We start from the raw sequence: 19,100 nt of genomic DNA, 5'->3' as shown, positions 1-19,100 counted from the left end.
ATCTGCAGCGATTTGAATTGAATGAATCGTGAATGTCAGCAGTCAAAAAAGTATTGCCATACTATGCATACTTTTAGAGAATAATATACAAATATCGCCTGAAGTGAATCCTAAGCAAACTCAATTTTAAACGCATTTCTTTGTACAAATAATAGGTATATTTACTGGTACAATATTATAACTGTTATAATATTCGTGAATGGATAATGGGACAAAACATGGAAAATACCATTGATTTTTAATAACACTGTACTAATAAAAAAAATAGGCTATGCGCCCAAATGGTCCAATGGATACTAAAATATCGCAAAATGCAAAGCTTTTTCTGTTTAGTGGACTAGGATAATTTGCACTTAGATATAAATATCGTCTCATGCTTTCTAAATAAAATAAACTAACGTCGTTTGTTTCATATTGTAGTTCATTTGTGTAATTTGGTCTGTGAGACGGTTTGGTTTGGTGATTGACATGTCATTGACCTGGTGGCCAGCTGTTTGTCAAATTGACATTTCGTGTTCAGAGTAGAAACCAAGACAAAACCTGAATTTAGAAATTAATACGTTTATTACTGCTTGTTTTTAGGAAATGGCAGTGAATTTTGTTAAATTTAATTGTATTTAAATGCTTGGTTTATTGTTCTTGGGAGCTACATCATATAAACCTAAATGTAAGTAATACGATGTAGTCTGTTTCATTTTTCGTTTTATTTGTATAATTGTTGGCAAAGTAGTATTTAATATCATAATACTTGTTCCCTGTTAAAATCTCTTCAAGCGGTATTACAAATGCCAACCATTATTTTTAAGAAGCAGGCCTTTTTAGTTCATTAGTCTTATTTATAGGTTATAAATAAACATAATCTACTTAGTAATATCGTAAAACACTCTTGGACATGCAATTTTTATTGTAAAGCTTAATTTAATGTTTTATGACTTGTTTACTGGTCATATTTTAAGATTTTATAAATAGATTGCAGTTTGTTGAGTCCGGTCAGAATGTCTGACGATGCGGAGCAGCAAGCCGAGGAGGTCGAAGTGTTGAAGTCTATATACGACGGCGACGAGAACTTTAAGCAAGTCAATCCTAAAACATATCAGTATAAGGTAAACTTTACAGGATCGCCATAGCCTAATACTCCTAATAGTATCAAAGAAAACTAAGGTGCATTGTGGTAACTACAAAAATAGGGTATTCTTGACTCCTACAGAACTAGAAGCACTTTCTACTACAGCAACAGTAACCAAGATATAGTATAGTAGCCGGTAGTGTTATAGTATAGCAGGTTGGAAAATCAAGTTGTAGGACTTTTCGGTTAAGTACTTTCCATTTAAATCATCTCAGATAAGGGTATACATGGTATCAATACATGCATTTGGTATGATTCCCTGAATACAAAGGTTTAACGCATTCGCTGCCAGGGGGCGTGGCCTAGGAACAAACTTGTATGATGGTGAATGCACATGTGCGTTGGGGGCAGTGAATGTGTTAACAAATTATGAGTATTAGTAATTTGAAATCTGAACCTTTTCTTAGAGCTGGGACAGATGCTGCCAGAGCTTTATGGTTTGTGGACCTGCAAATGTGTTGACTATAATGCAGTCAATTTATATTAAGTCTAGTGATTGTTTTAAATTTTATTTGATTTTGCTCTGTTTCTATTTCCCTTCTCATTAGTGTTCTGTGTTGTTGTTTGTTAGTTAGCGAATGTTTCTTATTTTTCTATCTTTAATTTCCAGTACATTGATGGTGAGAAGTCATTTATATTAGAAATATCCTGGGGGGACACATACCCCACAGAGAAGCCTAACTTTAATCTAGAAATCTTTTATAATCAACACTTGTAAGTATATTTGTTATCTCAATAATTTAACTGTAATTATATTTATAACTACATTACATTAATTTAAGTCATTTAAATATAAAGGTTGTCAAAGTACAGTAAGCAGCGGAGATAACTGACCCCCCCAACTGCATGGAAACTTGTTTGCAGGGGGGGGTCAGTTATCTCCGCTGCTTAGTACTATACCTTTAAAGCACAATGAAATAAAGTGTTTTGCCTATTTTATACTGAAGATAATGTTATATTATATATATATTATAATATATATAAATTTCATTGTAGATTACCAGCAGTGAAGGACAAAATCCTGTCAATAGTAAACGAGGAAGCAGAGCAATGGCTGGGCTGCGCCATGACGTATACCTTGTTCGAGTGTCTGAAGGAGCGGGCGGCGGAGATCCTGTCCGAGCAGTCAGAGGAGGCGATAGTGGCGAGGGTCGAGAAGATAGTTATTGAGGACCAGGAGGTGAGAGCCCTGATTATTTGTTTGTTAAGACAAAACAGGAGCTGAGTTTTAAATATTTTAGGTAAATATACCCGTCTCTAGGGCATGCAGTACCGGTCCCGGTACCAAGAATTTCATTTCCCGGTTCTGGGCATGGCCGGAACCGGGATTCCCGGTTCTTCCCGGTTCTCAAGGCATCTTTTGATTACTTTTAAGAAATTGTTTCTGTTAGCGTACAATCTTTATGAATGACTTATTTTCATATAAATAATTGCATAAGAATTAATAAATGATTTATTTTATTATAAACAAACACTTAATTGGCGTTCCAACCTATTTTACAAAATTAACCGGCACACATAGGCTCCGCCTGGGCCGAGCCCCACGGCCGTAGCGTAGTCGATGCACTCAACACTATATGACGGCACGGCCTGCCTTCACGAATGCCTACTTTACTAGGTTAATTTATCGGGTTATTTGGGTCCCCCGTTTCATAGCACCATTATTAAATGTTATATAATGTCCCGAGCTAAAGTACTAATACATTACTACTATTGAAATGGGAATAAATAGTCATATGATGAGAACCGGGAAGTACCGGTACCGGGTCTTCAGTACCGGTTCTTTTGATACCATAAAATTCCCTGGAATTCCCGGGAATTAGAGAACCGGGAATTCCCGGGAGCATGCCCTAGACGTGCACCTTAGTGCAGTGCGTATGTATAACAGTATTCGTCCTGAAATGTCCTTCTTCTTCTTCCTCGCGTTATCCCGGCATATCGCCACGGCTCATGAGAGCCCGGGGTCCGCTCGACAACTAATCCCATGATTTGACGTAAGCACTAGTTTTTACGAAAGCGACTGCCATCCGACCTTCCAACCCGGAGGGTAAACTAGGTCTTATCGGGATTAGTCCGGTTTCCTCACGATGTTTTCCTTCACCGAAAAGCGACCGGTAAATATCAAATGATATTTCGTACATAAGTTCCGAAAAACTCATCGGTACGAGCCGGACTACGAACCCGCGACCTCCAGATCGCAAGTCGCACGCTCGCACCGCTAGGCCACCGGCGCGTATCGTCCCGAAATGTCCCAATTGCAAAAATCATTTTAATTAAGGAACAGGGTAGGAGCCGAACCTCCTCCTCGAGGTACCTCATAAGTAACGGGCGCGCGTCTCCCCACAGTCGGAGTCGAGGCAGGTGGAGAAGAAGGAGCAGCTGACGAAGGCGCAGAAGCGGCGCGCGTGGGACCGCGCCGAGATGGGCCGCGCGGGCGAGCGGCCGCGCGGCTGGGACTGGGTCGACATCGTCAAACACCTCTCGCAGGTCCCGCACGCGCACACGCCCACCGCGTGACCCGCCCGGGACCCGCCGCGAGACGCTAGCGGACCTAGGGGGCGTCCCCGAACACCTCTTAGGATTATTATGTTATGATGTGAGCTTAGCGATGCGTTTGATTAAAGTTCCCACATATGGCCGGTATCGGTAATATAAAATATATCATCTGGTATTTTCAGATTTAATAATTTCCATTTGTAAACAAGTTACACTGCGCTATTAGGATGTCTTCGTTTGACATGCTCTCTGTCTTCATTTGACTCTTCGTGAAAAGTAGCCTGTAAGAAGATCCTTCTTCTAAAATAAACGTTCATAACTGAATATTGTGAAACGACTTCATAATTATGTTTACGATAAAAGTCAACTTCTCCATCCCGAGAGCTAAGTCAAATGAGCTGTAGGTGGTAGTAAATGTTTGTTAACATATTAGGTAAATGTGGATCTGATCTGTATCTATTTACTCTACAAGTATTCGTATTTAAAAAATTGCTTGGGAACTGCCTAATCGTATGTACGTTGTCTAATGTTGAAACAGCTTTTCTAGTATTTTCTACTGGATTTTTTGTATATTTTGTATGAATGCAGTAAGGTTCATTATTGAGTGGGAAATTAAAACACGTCCTCTTGCTATGATATTTGTAATGCGACTAAATAAAAATGCATGTATAATGCTGTCACTAGGTATGATGATAGGTATTTGTGTGCGCGTTAACATACCGCCGGCCAAAGGACTACTAAGTCCTTTAAAAAACAATTATACAATTTAAGAAATTAAAAACATGCAAAATAGATTGATAGGTACATTAATCATTAATCTCTATTGGCAATAAGCATAGTTTTGTAACAGGTCTTTTCACCACACTATCACCACTTTTAACACTATACACTCGCGTAATATGATCTGGACCTGGATGTTTAGCGACTATTCGGCCGAGAGCCCATTTTCCAGGTGGAAGATTGTCGGTTTTAATGAGAACAATCTGTCCCTCTTTGAACTCTTCTACTCTTTTCAACCACTTTGGTCGCTGTTGCAAACGTGACAGGTACTCTTGCTGCCATCTACACCAAAGGTCTCTAACCAATTTCTGTGTATGCTGCCATCGTGATAGTGAGCTCATTCTAACATCTTTCAAGTCGGGTGATGGGACGTTTATGGGTGCTTCGCCGATCAGAAAGTGCCCTGGTGTAAGGGGTTCTATGCTGTCTGTATCGTCGTTATCAATTGGACATAACGGCCTTGAATTTAAGCATGCCTCAATTTCGCAAAGGATCGTGTTAAATTCCTCGAAGGTAAGGTGAGAGGTGATGATTCTTTTTAGGTGATGTTTCAGGGATTTTACACCAGCCTCCCACAAACCACCAAAATTCGGACTATAGGCGGGGATGAAATGCCATTGCGTACCATCTCTAGCCAAGGAATCGGAAATTTCACCAGCGAAATCTAGTTGTGCCTCTTTCCATGCATTAATCAATTCCTTATTGGCGCCAACAAAGTTTCGTCCTTGGTCGCTCCACAAATGGTTGCATCTCCCTCTCCTGGCCACAAATCTCTTGAAGGCAGCTATAAAAGATTCAGAAGTCAGGTCACTGACGAGTTCTAGATGTATGCATTTGACTGATAAGCATATAAATATAGCTACATACGTCTTAGTGGTCTTTGCTCCTCTACCCTTAGACATTAGGGTAGTGAAAGGTCCTGCAAAGTCGACGCCACTATGTAAAAACGGTCTAGCAGGCGTAACTCGTTCTCTTGGCAGGTCTCCCATCAACTGTGGTTTAGGAGCAGCGTTTTGTCTGACGCATACAAGGCATTTATTGACGTGAGCCCTTACCATATTCTTTGCCTTTATAATCCAAAATTTAGAACGTAAATAACTCATTGTGAGTGTTATTCCACCGTGCAAGGTCTTCAAGTGTGCGTCGGCTATTATGAGAGGAGTTAAGTTATTTCTGTTACCCAATATTAAGGGATGCTTTTCTTCGTTGTTTATGTTTGCAAGTCTAAGCCTTCCTCCCACTCTCAGTAGACCTTCTTCCAAATAGGGATTTAAAGATTTTATAGAGCTCCGTTTGTGTACTTGTTTGTTTGTCGTTAATCTATCTATATCTTCTCCAAATTCTTCTTTTTGTACAAGTCTTACACATATTTGCAGCGTTTGTTCTAAGTCGTGAGTAGTTAGATTTAAATTGTCTATGCTCAGTTTTTTCATGTTCAGAAATTTGCGGCAATATGTGATTGTTTTTATTAATTCTTGTAAATTATCAAATTCTTTAAATTGGTCTGTCAAATTACTCTTCTTCTCGCTTGCATGCACGTTTAAATTTGTTTGTATCACATTCTTCCTTTCTATGTCAGTGGAAATGACATTTGGTCTTCTGTATTCTATTTCCTTTCTAGATAGCCATTCTGGCCCTTCCCACCAAAGCTTAGAAGCCTTCAAGTCGGACAAGTACATTCCTCTGGAAGCGATGTCGGCGGGGTTATCCTCTGAAGTGACATGATGCCATTGGTTTTGACTAACATTGTTTGTTATTTCCACAACTCTGTTTGCCACAAACGTTTTCCATCTTTGTGGTTCGCCGAAAATCCATGAAATTACAATTGAAGAGTCTGTCCATGCGAATATTTGTGAAGCTGGTATTCTCATAGCACGGCTGACTTGTCTTAACAATTTTGCCAACACAACAGCTCCACACAGTTCCAATCTGGGCAATGAAACAGTCTTCACGGGAGAGACTCTTGTTCTCGAAGCAATCAACCTTGTTCTAACTGTACCATCCGCCCTTTCTACTCTAATGTAAACGGCTGCCCCGTATGCGGAGTTAGAGGCATCACTGAACCCGTGAATCTGAATATTTGCTCCTCCAGTGCTCAAAGTGTCAAGCCATCTATCAATACGGATCTCATTGACATGTCTCAAGTCTGCTCTTAATTGAAGCCATTCATCTTTTAAGGGTTGACTAAGTGCCTCGTCCCAATTCACCTTTGCTAGCCACAACTTCTGTATCAGTATTTTAGCCATCAGGACACACGGTGAGATCCAGCCCAGAGGGTCAAACAGTTTCTGGATATCCGACAAAATTGTTCGTTTGCTGATGTGATTGTTTACTTCTGGAAGGTTAAGGTTGTACTCGAATTGGTCTGTTCCCATGTTCCATTGAACACCAAGTGCCTTAATCGTGCCGTCCATGTTTAAATCAAGATGCGCGTTAGCTGATCTATCTTCGGGCTTCAAACTTCGCATAAATTCAACACTATTGGATGACCATTTTTTTAGCTGAAAGCCACCCTTTCGCATAACTTCTTGCAATTGGTTGCTGGCTTCTATGGCTTGTTCGGTGGTGTCACATCCCGACATGAGGTCGTCGACGTAGAAGTCTTCTGTGATCATCTTTGCTGCAACAGGAAACTCGTCTCCTTCATCTATAGCCAGCTGTCGCAACGTTTTAACTGCCAGATATGGAGCTGAAGCTGTTCCAAAAGTTACTGTAAGGAGACGGTAATCTTCTATTTCCTTGTCGCTGCTACTTCTCCATAAAATTCTTTGATAGTCGGAATCTTCTTTGGTTGTCAGCACCATCCGATACATCTTGTGAATGTCTGAGACGAAGCATATAGCGTGCATTCGCCATCTCATTATCAAACTTCGCAAATCTTCTTGCAGAACTGGCCCAACCAGAAGGTCGTCGTTTAATGAGAAACCATTGGTACCCTTACACGACGCGTCATAAACGACGCGCGTTTTTGTAGTTTCCTTCTCTTCTCGAATAATTGCATGGTGGGCTAAGTATACACTCTTCTTTGTATGTATTTCTTCGGTTGGTACCTTTTCCATGTGCTTCTGTTCGATGTAATCGTCAATCACCTTTACATATTCTTCTTTGAGCTTTGGCATTTTTAGAAATCTTCTCTCTAGTTGTATTAATCTGTTCTGTGCTATTTCTCGTGTATTTCCTTCACATGCTCGTGGTACTTCTGTCTTTAAAGGTAATTTGACGATGTATCTTCCTTCTTCATTTCTTTTGTAGGTACTTTCGTAGATTCTTTCACATGTTTGTTCTTCTTCAGTTAATGTTCTCTTTGTATCTGGTTCTACTTCCCATATAGTCTTCAGTAAATCATCAACATCGACTTGATGATGCATCGTAATGAAAGATTTTTCTTGTGTACTTGTATCCGTGTCTCCATTATCTCCAAACAAGATCCAGCCAAAGTATGTTTTCTGAGCACATGGTGTACCCGGTGGACCCTTGATTATTGGTGTATTTTCTTGGATAATCTGTGCATATACTTTCACTCCAAGGAGAAGATCTACTGGACCTGGTGTATTATAACTTGGGTCAGCCAGGTGTAGATTTTGTATGTGAGACCAGTTGCTTGTATTCATAGTTTTCATGGGCATTTGAGTGGTCAATTGCTTAGAAATCACATAGGCTCGAAGCTGTATGGAATACGACGTTTGATATTGCGACGAGACCTGTAATTGAACCACTTGATTTGCGTTCGCCTTTATAGGCCCCAATCCAGTTATGCTTGCTCTTGTTGACTCTCTTTTAAGTTTGAGTAATTGAGCCGCTTTCTCACTGATGAAAGATGCCTGTGAGCACGGGTCGATAAGAGCTCTCAGTGCAATGGTGTGACCTTGCTCACTCTTTACGTTTACGATTGCGGTTGCTAATAAGCCATCACTATGTCTAGCTGTGTGATGAGATGCAATTGCCACGGTAGCTTGAATTTCTGGTTCAGTCTCGTTGACCTTGGAGAGCGTCGGTTGAGTCTTGCTATCTTGTTCTGCTGTTTCCGGACTCTTGGAGACATGGACGAGTGAATGATGGCGCTTGCGACATATACGACATGACATGGGCAGTCGACACTTGAAAACCGCATGTCCTGGTGCTAGACAATTATAACACAGCCTATTGTTTTTTGTATATTCACATCTCTCAGTGGGTAGCATTTTTGTAAAGTCTTTGCAATGAGCGAGTGTGTGATTACCTTTACACATGACACAACTCTTCTCTGTGTGTGATTCTGTAGCGTGGAACGTGCGTTCTTTGTTTACTGTTCTTTCGCGCGGAGTTGATGAAGCAGCGGTGATGAGCTCGAGCGTTCGGAATTTAGCTTCCAGAAATTTGACGAAGTCTGTCCACTTGGGTAATTCCTCAGAATCGTCCTTGTGAGCATACTCCTCCCAATCCTTATGTGACTCCGGGTCCAATTTCTGCACTACCAGAAAAATGATTATAGGATCCCAGGAATCGGTGGCCATGTCCAAATTTTGTAAACTATTTAAGCATTCAGTTGTAGTATCCAATAATGATTTCAGTTGAGTGGCCGACTGAGTATTTAATTTCTTTTGCATAAATAACCGTTTCAATACAGAATTCACTATTAACTTTTTGTTTCCATACCGCTTTTGAAGAATGTCCCACGCTTGTGTATAATTACTTTCGGTAATTTGGACGTGCTTTAAAATCGCCTCTGCCTCGCCGGATACACTGGTCTTCAAATAATGCAATTTTTGTACATTACTAAGCGACGCATTGTTATGCACAATAGACAAAAACAAATCTTTAAAAGTGGGCCATTGTTCATAACCACCGGTAAAACTTGGAAGTTGAATTCGAGGTAATTTTCCCACTTGGTTATCCGAGTTACTTATATTGGGGTTGATTTGTTTTGTGTTGCTGTTCAATAAGTCCTTAAGATCGCCTTCAATGTTCAGGTATAAATCTTCGTAAATAAAGTATTCTTCGTTAATAAAATATTGCGTAACAGCTCGTTGTTCGCGTGGCATAACCTTTATAAGTTCTTGATGTGTTTGTTTGAACGTCGCCCAGTACTGTTGTAAGCAACTTAATCTCGCCTCAACATAACCTCTTGTTAATCGTGCCTTAGGGCATTTCTTTAAATTCACTTGTGTTTTCTGAAGTAAACTTGCCGTATCTTGCAAAACAGTCATCAATTGATCCGCCGTAGCCATTTTTCGTAACTTTAATCTTCACTTATTCACGTAAAAACACAAGTAAACACAATGTTTTGAAGTAAATTATTTAAGTTGAAACTAAATTGCATTGAAGTCGTATCGTTTTAACTTGTTTCTATCGCCTTGTTTATCACATTCTTTTGTTCTCGCGACCAGGTGTCCGATGGCGGGCGCTCGATGCACTTTTTCCTTATCCGGATCGTTTGGACCATATGTTGAATGCAGTAAGGTTCATTATTGAGTGGGAAATTAAAACACGTCCTCTTGCTATGATATTTGTAATGCGACTAAATAAAAATGCATGTATAATGCTGTCACTAGGTATGATGATAGGTATTTGTGTGCGCGTTAACAAGCTCCTTTACTAAAGTTACTTGATGTAATTAATAATGCATATTGTAAATGAAATATAATAATATTATTAGAAACCTGTTCTATTTTTAGATACGATTAACAAATAGATATACCTTAGTCCTGTTGGCCGAAAGCTTTAAATAGATATGTACGTGTTTAGGGGAGTAAGGGAATTGGAAGTATATAGTTATAGGTAAAATAACATATTATAAGTAAATATTTCGTAAAAGAAGTTTATAAAAAACCGGGCAAATGTGAGTCGGACTCGCCCACCGAGGGTTCCGTACTTTTTAATATTTGGTGGTATAGCGGCAACAGAAATACATCATCTGTGAAAATTTCAACTGTCTAGCTATCACGGTTCGTGAGATACAGCCTGTTGACAGACGGACGGACGGACAGGGGAGTCTTAGTAATAGGGCCCGTTTTACCCTTTGGGTACGGAACCCTAACAAGTAACAAAACATTTTGCATAATGTGTAATCGTTACGTAAAAACAACAAAATCGTTATAAACAAAGCCTATCGTGCTCGCTATGTGGCCCGTCGTGTTTGAGGTCCCTGTTAAAACGGGATGGAGGTTTCAGGCTTGTCCTTGATGCACTCCGTGTCGCGGCAGAAGCAGTCGTCTACCGGCGGCTCTGCGGATCACCACAAATTACAATTGTACAATAACCTTTACATCCTACATTAAATACAACACAATCAGAATGGGAAAAAGTCGCCTAAAACGCTCCCTTTCGTCCGGGATTCCGTTCTTCTCTAATGTTTCTGCGTATAGTGCACGTCATGGGTAGCACTATTAGACCATACTCCTACCAGTGGCGGATTTGCAGTCTTTGCCGCCCTAGGCCCCAATAGACTAGACATAAAAATTCAAAATCGCTCTCCTTCTTGATTCGACTGGCAAATCATATTACTTTTTGGCAACCGGGTTTTTTAACCTAATTAGACCCCGCTGAATCCGAATTTGCCGGTTGCTCGATCGAAATCATGACCGGAAGTGAGATATTTGACATTAAAGGTCCCTTTTTTTAGTTTTTCATAAATAACTCTTAAACGGAGGCGCATAGCAAAAAATGTTCTATTACATAAGTAATCTGCATAAAATTGCTTACAAGAAAGATTCAGTACAATTTTTGGCTAGGATCAATATTCAAAGAGATATTAACGCGGGAAATTTAATTATAATCACTTCTAAGGTCCCTTTTTTTAGTTTTTCGTAAATAACTCATAAACGGTGGCCAATATCAAAAAATGTTGTTCAACGATAATAATTTACACAAAATTTTGAACAAAACAGATTCAGTACACTTTTCGCAGGGATCAATATTTAAAAAGATAATAAAGAGGGAAAGTTCTAGTATAATGAATTCTAAGTTTCCTTGTTTTTATTTATTCGTTAATAATTTGAAAAATATGACTCATAGCAAAAAAAATCTTATACCTAAATAATAAACATAAAATTTCCTACAAAAAACCTGTAGAACACTTTTCGCTAGGATCAATATTTAAAAAGACAAAGCAGCGGGTAAGTTAATTATAAATAATTTTAAAGTTCCTTTTTAGTTATTTGTAAATAACTCGTAAACTGTGTCCCATAACAAAATAGGTTTTTAAAAATAAATTATCTACCTACATAAAATTTTCTCCAAAAAACATCTGGAACACTTTTCTCTAGGATCAATATTTAAAGCGATATTAATGGAAGAAAGTTAATTACAATCAGTTCACTGGTCACTTTTCATTAGTTTTTCGTAAATAACTCGTAAACGGTGGCCCTTTGCAAAATAATATTCTACATAAATATTAAACATAAAATTGTCCACAAAAAAGGTTCTGTACACTGTACAATAACCTTTACATCCTACATTAAATACAACACAATCAGAATGGGAAAAAGTCGCCTAAAACGCTCCCTTTCGTCCGGGATTCCGTTCTTCTCTAATGTTTCTGCGTATAGTGCACGTCATGGGTAGCACTATTAGACCATACTCCTACCAGTGGCGGATTTGCAGTCTTTGCCGCCCTAGGCCCCAAGCCTTGTAGCCGCCCTTTTCTCAGCATCAGCACCCATCATATTGACTACATTTAGATCAGGCAACGAAAATATATATTTTAGAGGGAAATGCTTGGGACACATTTTTTACTTAGTAACTTTTTTGGACTCGTTAGGAGGTGAACATATCAAAAGTAGGGGGTTTGGTTTGAAGATTAAATTTTTCGGTTTTTCGCTTATTATATCTCAGAAACTATACGTCCTTGTGACATGATCATAGGAACATAGGTTTTACGAAAAAAATAAGCAAATATGTACTTATTCATTTTAAGTGACAGTTTGACAAATAACATTCAACTTTTTATGTAGGTACCTACAAAAACATTCAAAAAATAAAAAACATAAGAAAAACATTTTCTTGCTTATTTTCTTGAATAACTGCTAAACTATTTATCCTAAAATTATAAATAAAATATTTGAGATTCTTACAATGAGCTCTTTGATTTGATTTGTAACACGATGTAGTTTAAAAAACTTTATTTTAAAATTTTCTCATTTACCCCCCAAAAATGGCCTTCATATTTGAAATTCATTTATTTACGTTACACGTCCATCTTTGGGTCACAAACTTACATATGTGTGCCAAATTTCAACTTAATTGGTCCAGCAGTTTCGGAGAAAATAGGCTGTGACAGACGGACACTACGGACAGCCAGATGCACGAGTATAAGGGTTCCGTTTTTTCCTTTTGAGGTACGGAACCCTATAAACGAGGAACAAGGCGCGAAGGCGTCAACAATATGCGAAATCGACGCCACACTCGCGTTCGCGGCTTCGTGCCGCAATTCGCACACAAGTGTGGAGAGCCCTCCAGATATCGTAAAAATTGTAGCTTGTAGCAAATTTAACCAACTTTTATTTTGTATAATGATCGATCATGTCGTTAGAACGCATAGTTTCTGAGATATAAGCGAAAAACTGAAAAATGTGACTTTCAACCCTCTCTCTTCCCCGGCTCAAGGGCTACGGCCGGGGACTTTTGATATGTTCACCTCCTAGATAATCCAAATAAAGTTAGGTACAAAGTCAAAAATAGTGTTTCAATTTTTTCTCTATAGGTACCTTTTTTTGAGAAATCGTTGCCTGGCCTAATTTTGAGTTATTTTTTGTTATCATTAGCGAATTTTTTGTCACAATTTGCCGCCCCTAATATCTCGCCGCCCTAGGCCCGGGCCTACTGTGCCTTATGGGAAATCCGCCACTGACTCCTACTGCACTGTTCGGTGAAACGAATAGAGTTAAACCAAACTCACCTTCAGTCAAGTCGTCATTGTAGTAAATCAAAATGGCCGGCACGTGGATATTGTCCGGCAGCAGCACCTGCGAGAACCGCTCCCTCTCGTCCGGGATCCCGTTCTCGGCCAGCGTGAGGTGGAGGCAGAGCCGCCGGCCGCGGTGGCGCCACGAGTAGGAGGCCAGGTGCGTGTTGTGGCGCCGGTAGCGCTGCATGATCTCGTAGATGGTCTCCTCTGAGCACACCTCCAGGGTCACCGTCGAACCTTGACGGAAGACGAATAGACAAAGCGTCAACTGTACTTATTCAAGAAAGCTACAAAAATCTCACGTCAACTCAGGGCAGCCCAGCTGAAGATACTTCTTATTTACCTACTCCACACCGTCTCAACCAATCATTACGAGTGTCTATATGTAGATGACCAATCGACAAAATTTATAGTAACACTAGCTGTTGCCCGCGACTTCGTCCGCGTGGAATCTTATCTTCAACATTTTACATCTTTAGTTCTCATAATAGGTACCTATGCCCTTATACAAATATTCAAGTTCGGCACTTACAAAATATCTGATCTCCATACAAACTTTCAACCCCTTTCTCACCACCTTGGGGGATGATTTTCAAAAATGCTTGAATTAGTTTTCATGTTTTTTTAATTTAATACCTTTTTTTTGCAAAAAGTTCAACTTCCTAGCTTAAAATTAAATTTACACCCCAAGACGAACTTTCATCCCCCTTTTAACCCCCTTAGGGCTTGAATTTCCAAAAATGTTGCAAATACTTTTTTTGTAATCGGCTAATATGTCTTTCTAAGAAGTTTCAAAGCATTTGTAATGGATTCAAACTTTGAACCCCATTTTAACCCTGCTAGGGGATGAATTTTACAAATCGCTGAAATCACTTTTATTGTCATCTAATAATATCCCCAAATACAAAGATTCAAATCCCGCGCTCGAAAAAATGTATGATATCCATACAAACTTTCAACCCCGTTTTCACCACCATAGGGGATGAATTTTCAAAAACGCTGATATTAGTTTTCTTGCATTTTAATTTAAAACGTTTTTACAATATTTTCAAGTTCCTTGCTTAAAATAAAATTTGCACTCACAAACGAACTTTCATTCCCTTTTTAGCCCCCTTAGGGGTTGAAATTCCAAAAACGTTGCAATCACTTTTTTTGTAATCGGCTATTATGCCTTTCTAAGAAGTTTCAAAACCATTTGTAATGGATTCAAACTTTCATTTCAACCCCTTTTTAACCATGTTAGGGGATGAAATTTACAAAACGCTGAATTTACTTTTCCTGTCTTCTAATAATATCCCTAAATACAAAGATTCAAGTCCCACACTCGAAAAAATGTTTGATATCCATACAAACTTTCAACCCCTTTTTCACCACCTTAGAGGATGAATTTTCAAAAACGCTGAAATTAGTTTTCTTGTATTTTAATAATATATCTTTTAACGAAGTTTCAAATTCCTAGCTCAAAAGGAAACTTTAGCCCCATACAAACTTTCATCCCCTTTTTAACCCTGTTAGGGGATGAATTTCACAAAACGCTGAAATTACTTTTATTGTGTTCTAATAATATTCCCAAATACAAAGATTCAAGTCCCGCGCTCGAAAAACTTTTTGATATCCATACAAACTTTCAACCCCTTTTTCACCACTTTAGGGGATGAATTTTCTAAAACGCTGAAATTAGTTTTCTTTTTTTTTTATTTGATACGTTTTTACAAAGTTTCAAGTTCCTAGCTTAAAATAAAATTTGCACCCGTAGACGAACTTTCATCCTAGCTTAAAATAAAATTTGCACCCGTAGACGAACTTTCATCCCCTTTTTAACCCCCTTAGGGGTTGAATTTCCAAAAACGTTCAATCACTTTTTTTTCTTATCGGCTATTATGCCTTTCTAAGAAGTTTCAAAGCATTTGTAATGGATTAAAATTTTCAACCCCTTTTTAACCCTGTTAGGGGATGAATTTTACAAAACGCTGAAATTAGTTTTCTTGTATTTTAATAATATATCTTTTTACGAAGTTTCAAATTCCTGGCTTAAAAGAAAACTTTAACCCCATACTAACTTTCATCCCCTTTTTAACCCCCTTAGGGGTTGAATTTCTCAAAATCGCTTCTTATCTCTTGTACACTTTATAAATGCAATCTGATGTGCAAATTTCAACTTTCTGGCTTTTGTAGTTTCGGCTCTGCGTTGATGAATCAGTCAGTCAGTCAGTCAGGACACTTGCATTATATATATAGATAGATTGCATCTGTTTTGTTGTATTCCTTGCACTTAGTGAATAATAAGGTTGCCTACCTAGTACTTAGGTACATACATTTTAATAAGCGGCTAGCAGGAAACCTACATCGGCGGTGATGAGAGATGTGGATTACAACCAACGGTATTTGTTGATTCCTTTCATCTCCGCTTTAAAGGAAAGGCAACCAAAGTCATAGGAAAAAAAAACAGTTTTTCCCCACCATCTGCCACCACCAACACCAATTTAGTCGTTATGTTGTAGATAGTTTAGTGATACAGTCGAGCAATTAGAACTAACTACAAAGTATAGTAAACCGCTCACTAGTAAGAGTATTGGTAATCCTAATAGGCCGGCTCTTAGCGGTCAGCTTCCCCACAACCAGGCTATCGTCCAGCCACCAGGGCTTGGTGTATGGCCGCCACTTGGTGGAGGGCACCTGTGGCGTCAAGATAGATCTAATTGACTGGCACGTTAGGATCGCGGTATCGGGGAATAACAAAGCAGCAGGTATAACACAATAATGCCAAAGTTTAAATAAACCTGTGGCTCGTGCGGGCCCAGGCCGTGCGGCCGCCGCGCCGCCGCCGCGCCCGTCACCGGGTGCGTGTACTGCACCCATTCGTTGCCACGGAACCAGTGCGAGATGTCCTTGCCTGCGTACGCCAGAATGGTCATCGCAAGCTGGGGAGACGTAAATGGAATTAGTAAGTATCGTAATTCGTAACAGTGCAAGAGTTACCCTAACCCACATCACATTCACGCTTTGTAAGTAATACTGTTAATAACTACGTTTATATAGTTTAATTCTTGGAAAAAAAGAGAGTTTTAAGGTGCGCTTTATATAATTGACCCGATTGATGAGAACTGTATATGTAGGTTTATTCGCTATAAACACCTACTATATATACACAGCTAGTACGATCGATCGCCCACACTGTTATCTGATGTGTATTACATCGTGGACCTCATGCCTTGTGTAGTCCTTACTACACAAGGCATGAGGTACAATCCACCAATGTACAGTTAGGAGTGTTGATCATCATCATCATCATCTCAGCCATGGGAGAGTTAGGAGTGTTGCCGTTTGTATATTCTATGTGTCGGAAGCCGGTGTTGCTCGAAGCTCTAACTAAAAATGAAGTGTGTGGCAAATTGAAATACACGTTGGCTTTGCCAACCCCTCTACATTACAAGCGTTACTTGTCCAGGTAACGCTTGTAATGTACAGTTGCAAATTATTTGTTCCATGTATAGTTTGCCAAATTCTCATTTTCTGAACGAACGCATTTTTATCCAAAACTTATGAAGGTTTTCATAAAACGTGTTCAGTCAAATGATGCAAAGGGCACACGTTTTTTGAAGTTGCGATATGATGCCTACGACGTATGTATCGTAACGGCAGTCTTTAACGCAGTCGTCGGTGTAGTACCAGTTCTTGATGATGATGATGCACGAGCAGTTCTTGTAACTACACCTACCTATAGGTACTAAGCTACTATAGTACATACCCTCTTCTTGTCGCAGTAGGGGAACCCCTGCTTGAAGCAGGGGCAGTACTCCACGCAGTCATCGGCGCAGTACCAGTTCTTGATGACGCAGGAGCAGTTCTTGCGGCAGGCGCAGAGCCGGAACTGGTCGGCCAGCCAGCCCGTCATGTCCAGCACTCTGCCGTTCAGCGTCACCCAGCAGTCCTGCGCGGAGTTGTGGATCACCACCTTCAAAACCATGTATGTATAAGGTACCTATCGATGTAATACACGTTTAATAGGTAAATTATTCTTTTTATACGACTTCTTAGTACCTTTCCATAATTTAGATAACTGAAATATAAATAATATGTTTTTCACCACACCAGCTCGGAAAGGTTTACTTTGCACTTCAAAAACTGATAGCAAAGTTGCATTTTATTCACATGTGAGGCAAAGTAGAAATATATTATTCAAAGTAATCAAATGCAAATTTTGAGTTGTTTTCTCATATTTGCTGGTAGAATTGACTTTTAAATGATGATTTTGGATGATAAATATTTAATAACATTCATTTGGATTTGATTTGGTTTGATTTTGTTTGATATTTTACATTTAATATTTGCTTCGGGTTGGTGTGGTGAAAAATTTTGTGTGCAAACTTGGGGGCAAATTTTGTTTAACCCTCGTGCTTTGAAACCCTCGCAACGCTCAAGATTCCATTTTCCGAACCACTCGCTACGCTCGTGGTTCAATTTTGGGATCTTTCGCTTGCTCGGCTATCAATATTAGCACGAGCGGTTAAACAACAACTTTGCCCCCTTGTAAAACAAATAACTATTAATTCTTCAATATCAGCCTCATTGGTTATACTTATACTTAACTCATATTTTTGGATTTCTTCTTCCCATTTGTCGCCGAGGCGTTTTAATGATCGTGTGGTTCTCCGATATGTATATTTTGTTAGTTATATATTGTACTATGTATGATCAACCTACATATATCTGCTTTATTAGTAAGTAGTTAACTCTGACGTCAACCTACCTCGGCGGGTGTGTACCATTGTTGCTTCGTGTATATCATAGTAGTGAAGTAAGATTTTTTTTATTTCAAATAGTGCTGGTATATTCCATGATAAACCACATATTTCACTATATTTTGAAACCAGGTCGTAATTTTTTTGATGTCACTTTATGGCAGCTGTCTAATTGACGCTGATTTATTTTTCAATAGTGTCGCTGTTGCGAATCACGGAAGAATGAATGAGCGGAGCCAACTTTATTTTTACTTGGAGTATTACTGCAATGTTCTGCCTTTTGGTTCTGCCGCCAGAGTGCAGCACTAATTTGTTTAGTAAAACATATAGTACCTAACTTATAGGTACATACTAGTCCTTAAACAGTTTTTTGACAAGTTTTCACTATGACATTGATGCACCAAGGCGGTTTGTTTACAGGTGGTCTACCGCGAAACGCGAAAATCGAAATTTGGTCATCTGTCTCTCTATCAAAGCTCTCTCTATCGTTCGAATATAAGGAGGAGTGATAGAGAGGCAGAAACCGAACTTTCTATTGTCGTGTTTTATGGTAGGCCATGTGATTGACCTAGTGACGCATGATGTGTCATTGATGATGTCAATGAGGTTTGTTTACTGTGTGCTAGTGGTGCCACCTACACAGAGCTTTGTCTAATATTCCCTAGGTCTACCACGATGTAATTTCATTGTTTTTACATTAAATTCCGACATTTCAGCTGAGTTGCACCAGCTGTGGTCAAGGAAAGTCTGACGTCCCAGCAAATGTCAACGGAGATATAAATAAAACACCACTAAACTATCTACCCGAAACTAGTTTATAAAAAAGTAATGGTCTACAAAGAAATTTCTGGTAGTATATGTAGACCAATGGCCGATCGGCATTTCTTGCCGCATCGATTAGGTACAGACGTGTCTTGACTCCTGGGGTGGTCCAGCAGCTCTGCGATTTCGTTTCTGCTTAAAAGTTGGTCCAACCAGAGCTCGTCATGTTTTGCCATGCCTTTCCGCAGGTTACGACGCCACTCCGGTCTCATCTTCGCGCGTTCCTCCTAACAGTTAGCTGGAAGCCGAA

The 19,100-nt window shown here is 39.3% G+C and overlaps 3 protein-coding genes across 3 annotated transcripts; 1 reads left to right on the top strand and 2 right to left on the bottom strand.

The window, feature by feature from the left end:
• The first annotated feature begins 492 nt into the window (after positions 1 to 492).
• Positions 493 to 10,040, top strand: LOC134665389 (RWD domain-containing protein 4). The gene is made up of 6 exons (XM_063522320.1): positions 493 to 667; positions 970 to 1,103; positions 1,737 to 1,840; positions 2,123 to 2,306; positions 3,473 to 4,209; positions 9,969 to 10,040. Exons 1-5 carry the CDS (start codon positions 622 to 624, stop codon positions 3,641 to 3,643), a joined length of 639 nt encoding a protein of 212 aa, XP_063378390.1. The 5' UTR covers positions 493 to 621; the 3' UTR covers positions 3,644 to 4,209; positions 9,969 to 10,040.
• Positions 4,262 to 9,920, bottom strand: LOC134665387 (uncharacterized). Its single transcript, XM_063522318.1, has one exon. The coding sequence runs from the start codon at positions 9,607 to 9,609 to the stop codon at positions 4,429 to 4,431; it is 5,181 nt and encodes a 1,726-aa protein (XP_063378388.1). The 5' UTR covers positions 9,610 to 9,920; the 3' UTR covers positions 4,262 to 4,428.
• A 224-nt stretch (positions 10,041 to 10,264) lies between the features above and the next one.
• LOC134665388 (cytochrome b5 domain-containing protein 1) lies at positions 10,265 to 18,159 on the bottom strand. Its single transcript, XM_063522319.1, has 6 exons — positions 18,037 to 18,159; positions 17,035 to 17,241; positions 16,067 to 16,207; positions 15,848 to 15,962; positions 13,278 to 13,523; positions 10,265 to 10,606 (listed from the first exon to the last, which is right to left on the bottom strand). The coding sequence occupies exons 1-6, from the start codon at positions 18,073 to 18,075 to the stop codon at positions 10,530 to 10,532; spliced, it is 825 nt and encodes a 274-aa protein (XP_063378389.1). The 5' UTR covers positions 18,076 to 18,159; the 3' UTR covers positions 10,265 to 10,529.
• Between the last annotated feature and the right edge of the window lie 941 nt (positions 18,160 to 19,100).

Source organism: Cydia fagiglandana, chromosome 6 (genome assembly GCF_963556715.1).
Source record: "Cydia fagiglandana chromosome 6, ilCydFagi1.1, whole genome shotgun sequence".
In the NCBI taxonomy this organism is placed as follows: domain Eukaryota; kingdom Metazoa; phylum Arthropoda; class Insecta; order Lepidoptera; family Tortricidae; genus Cydia; species Cydia fagiglandana.
This window is presented reverse-complemented; position numbering and strand designations above follow the sequence as displayed.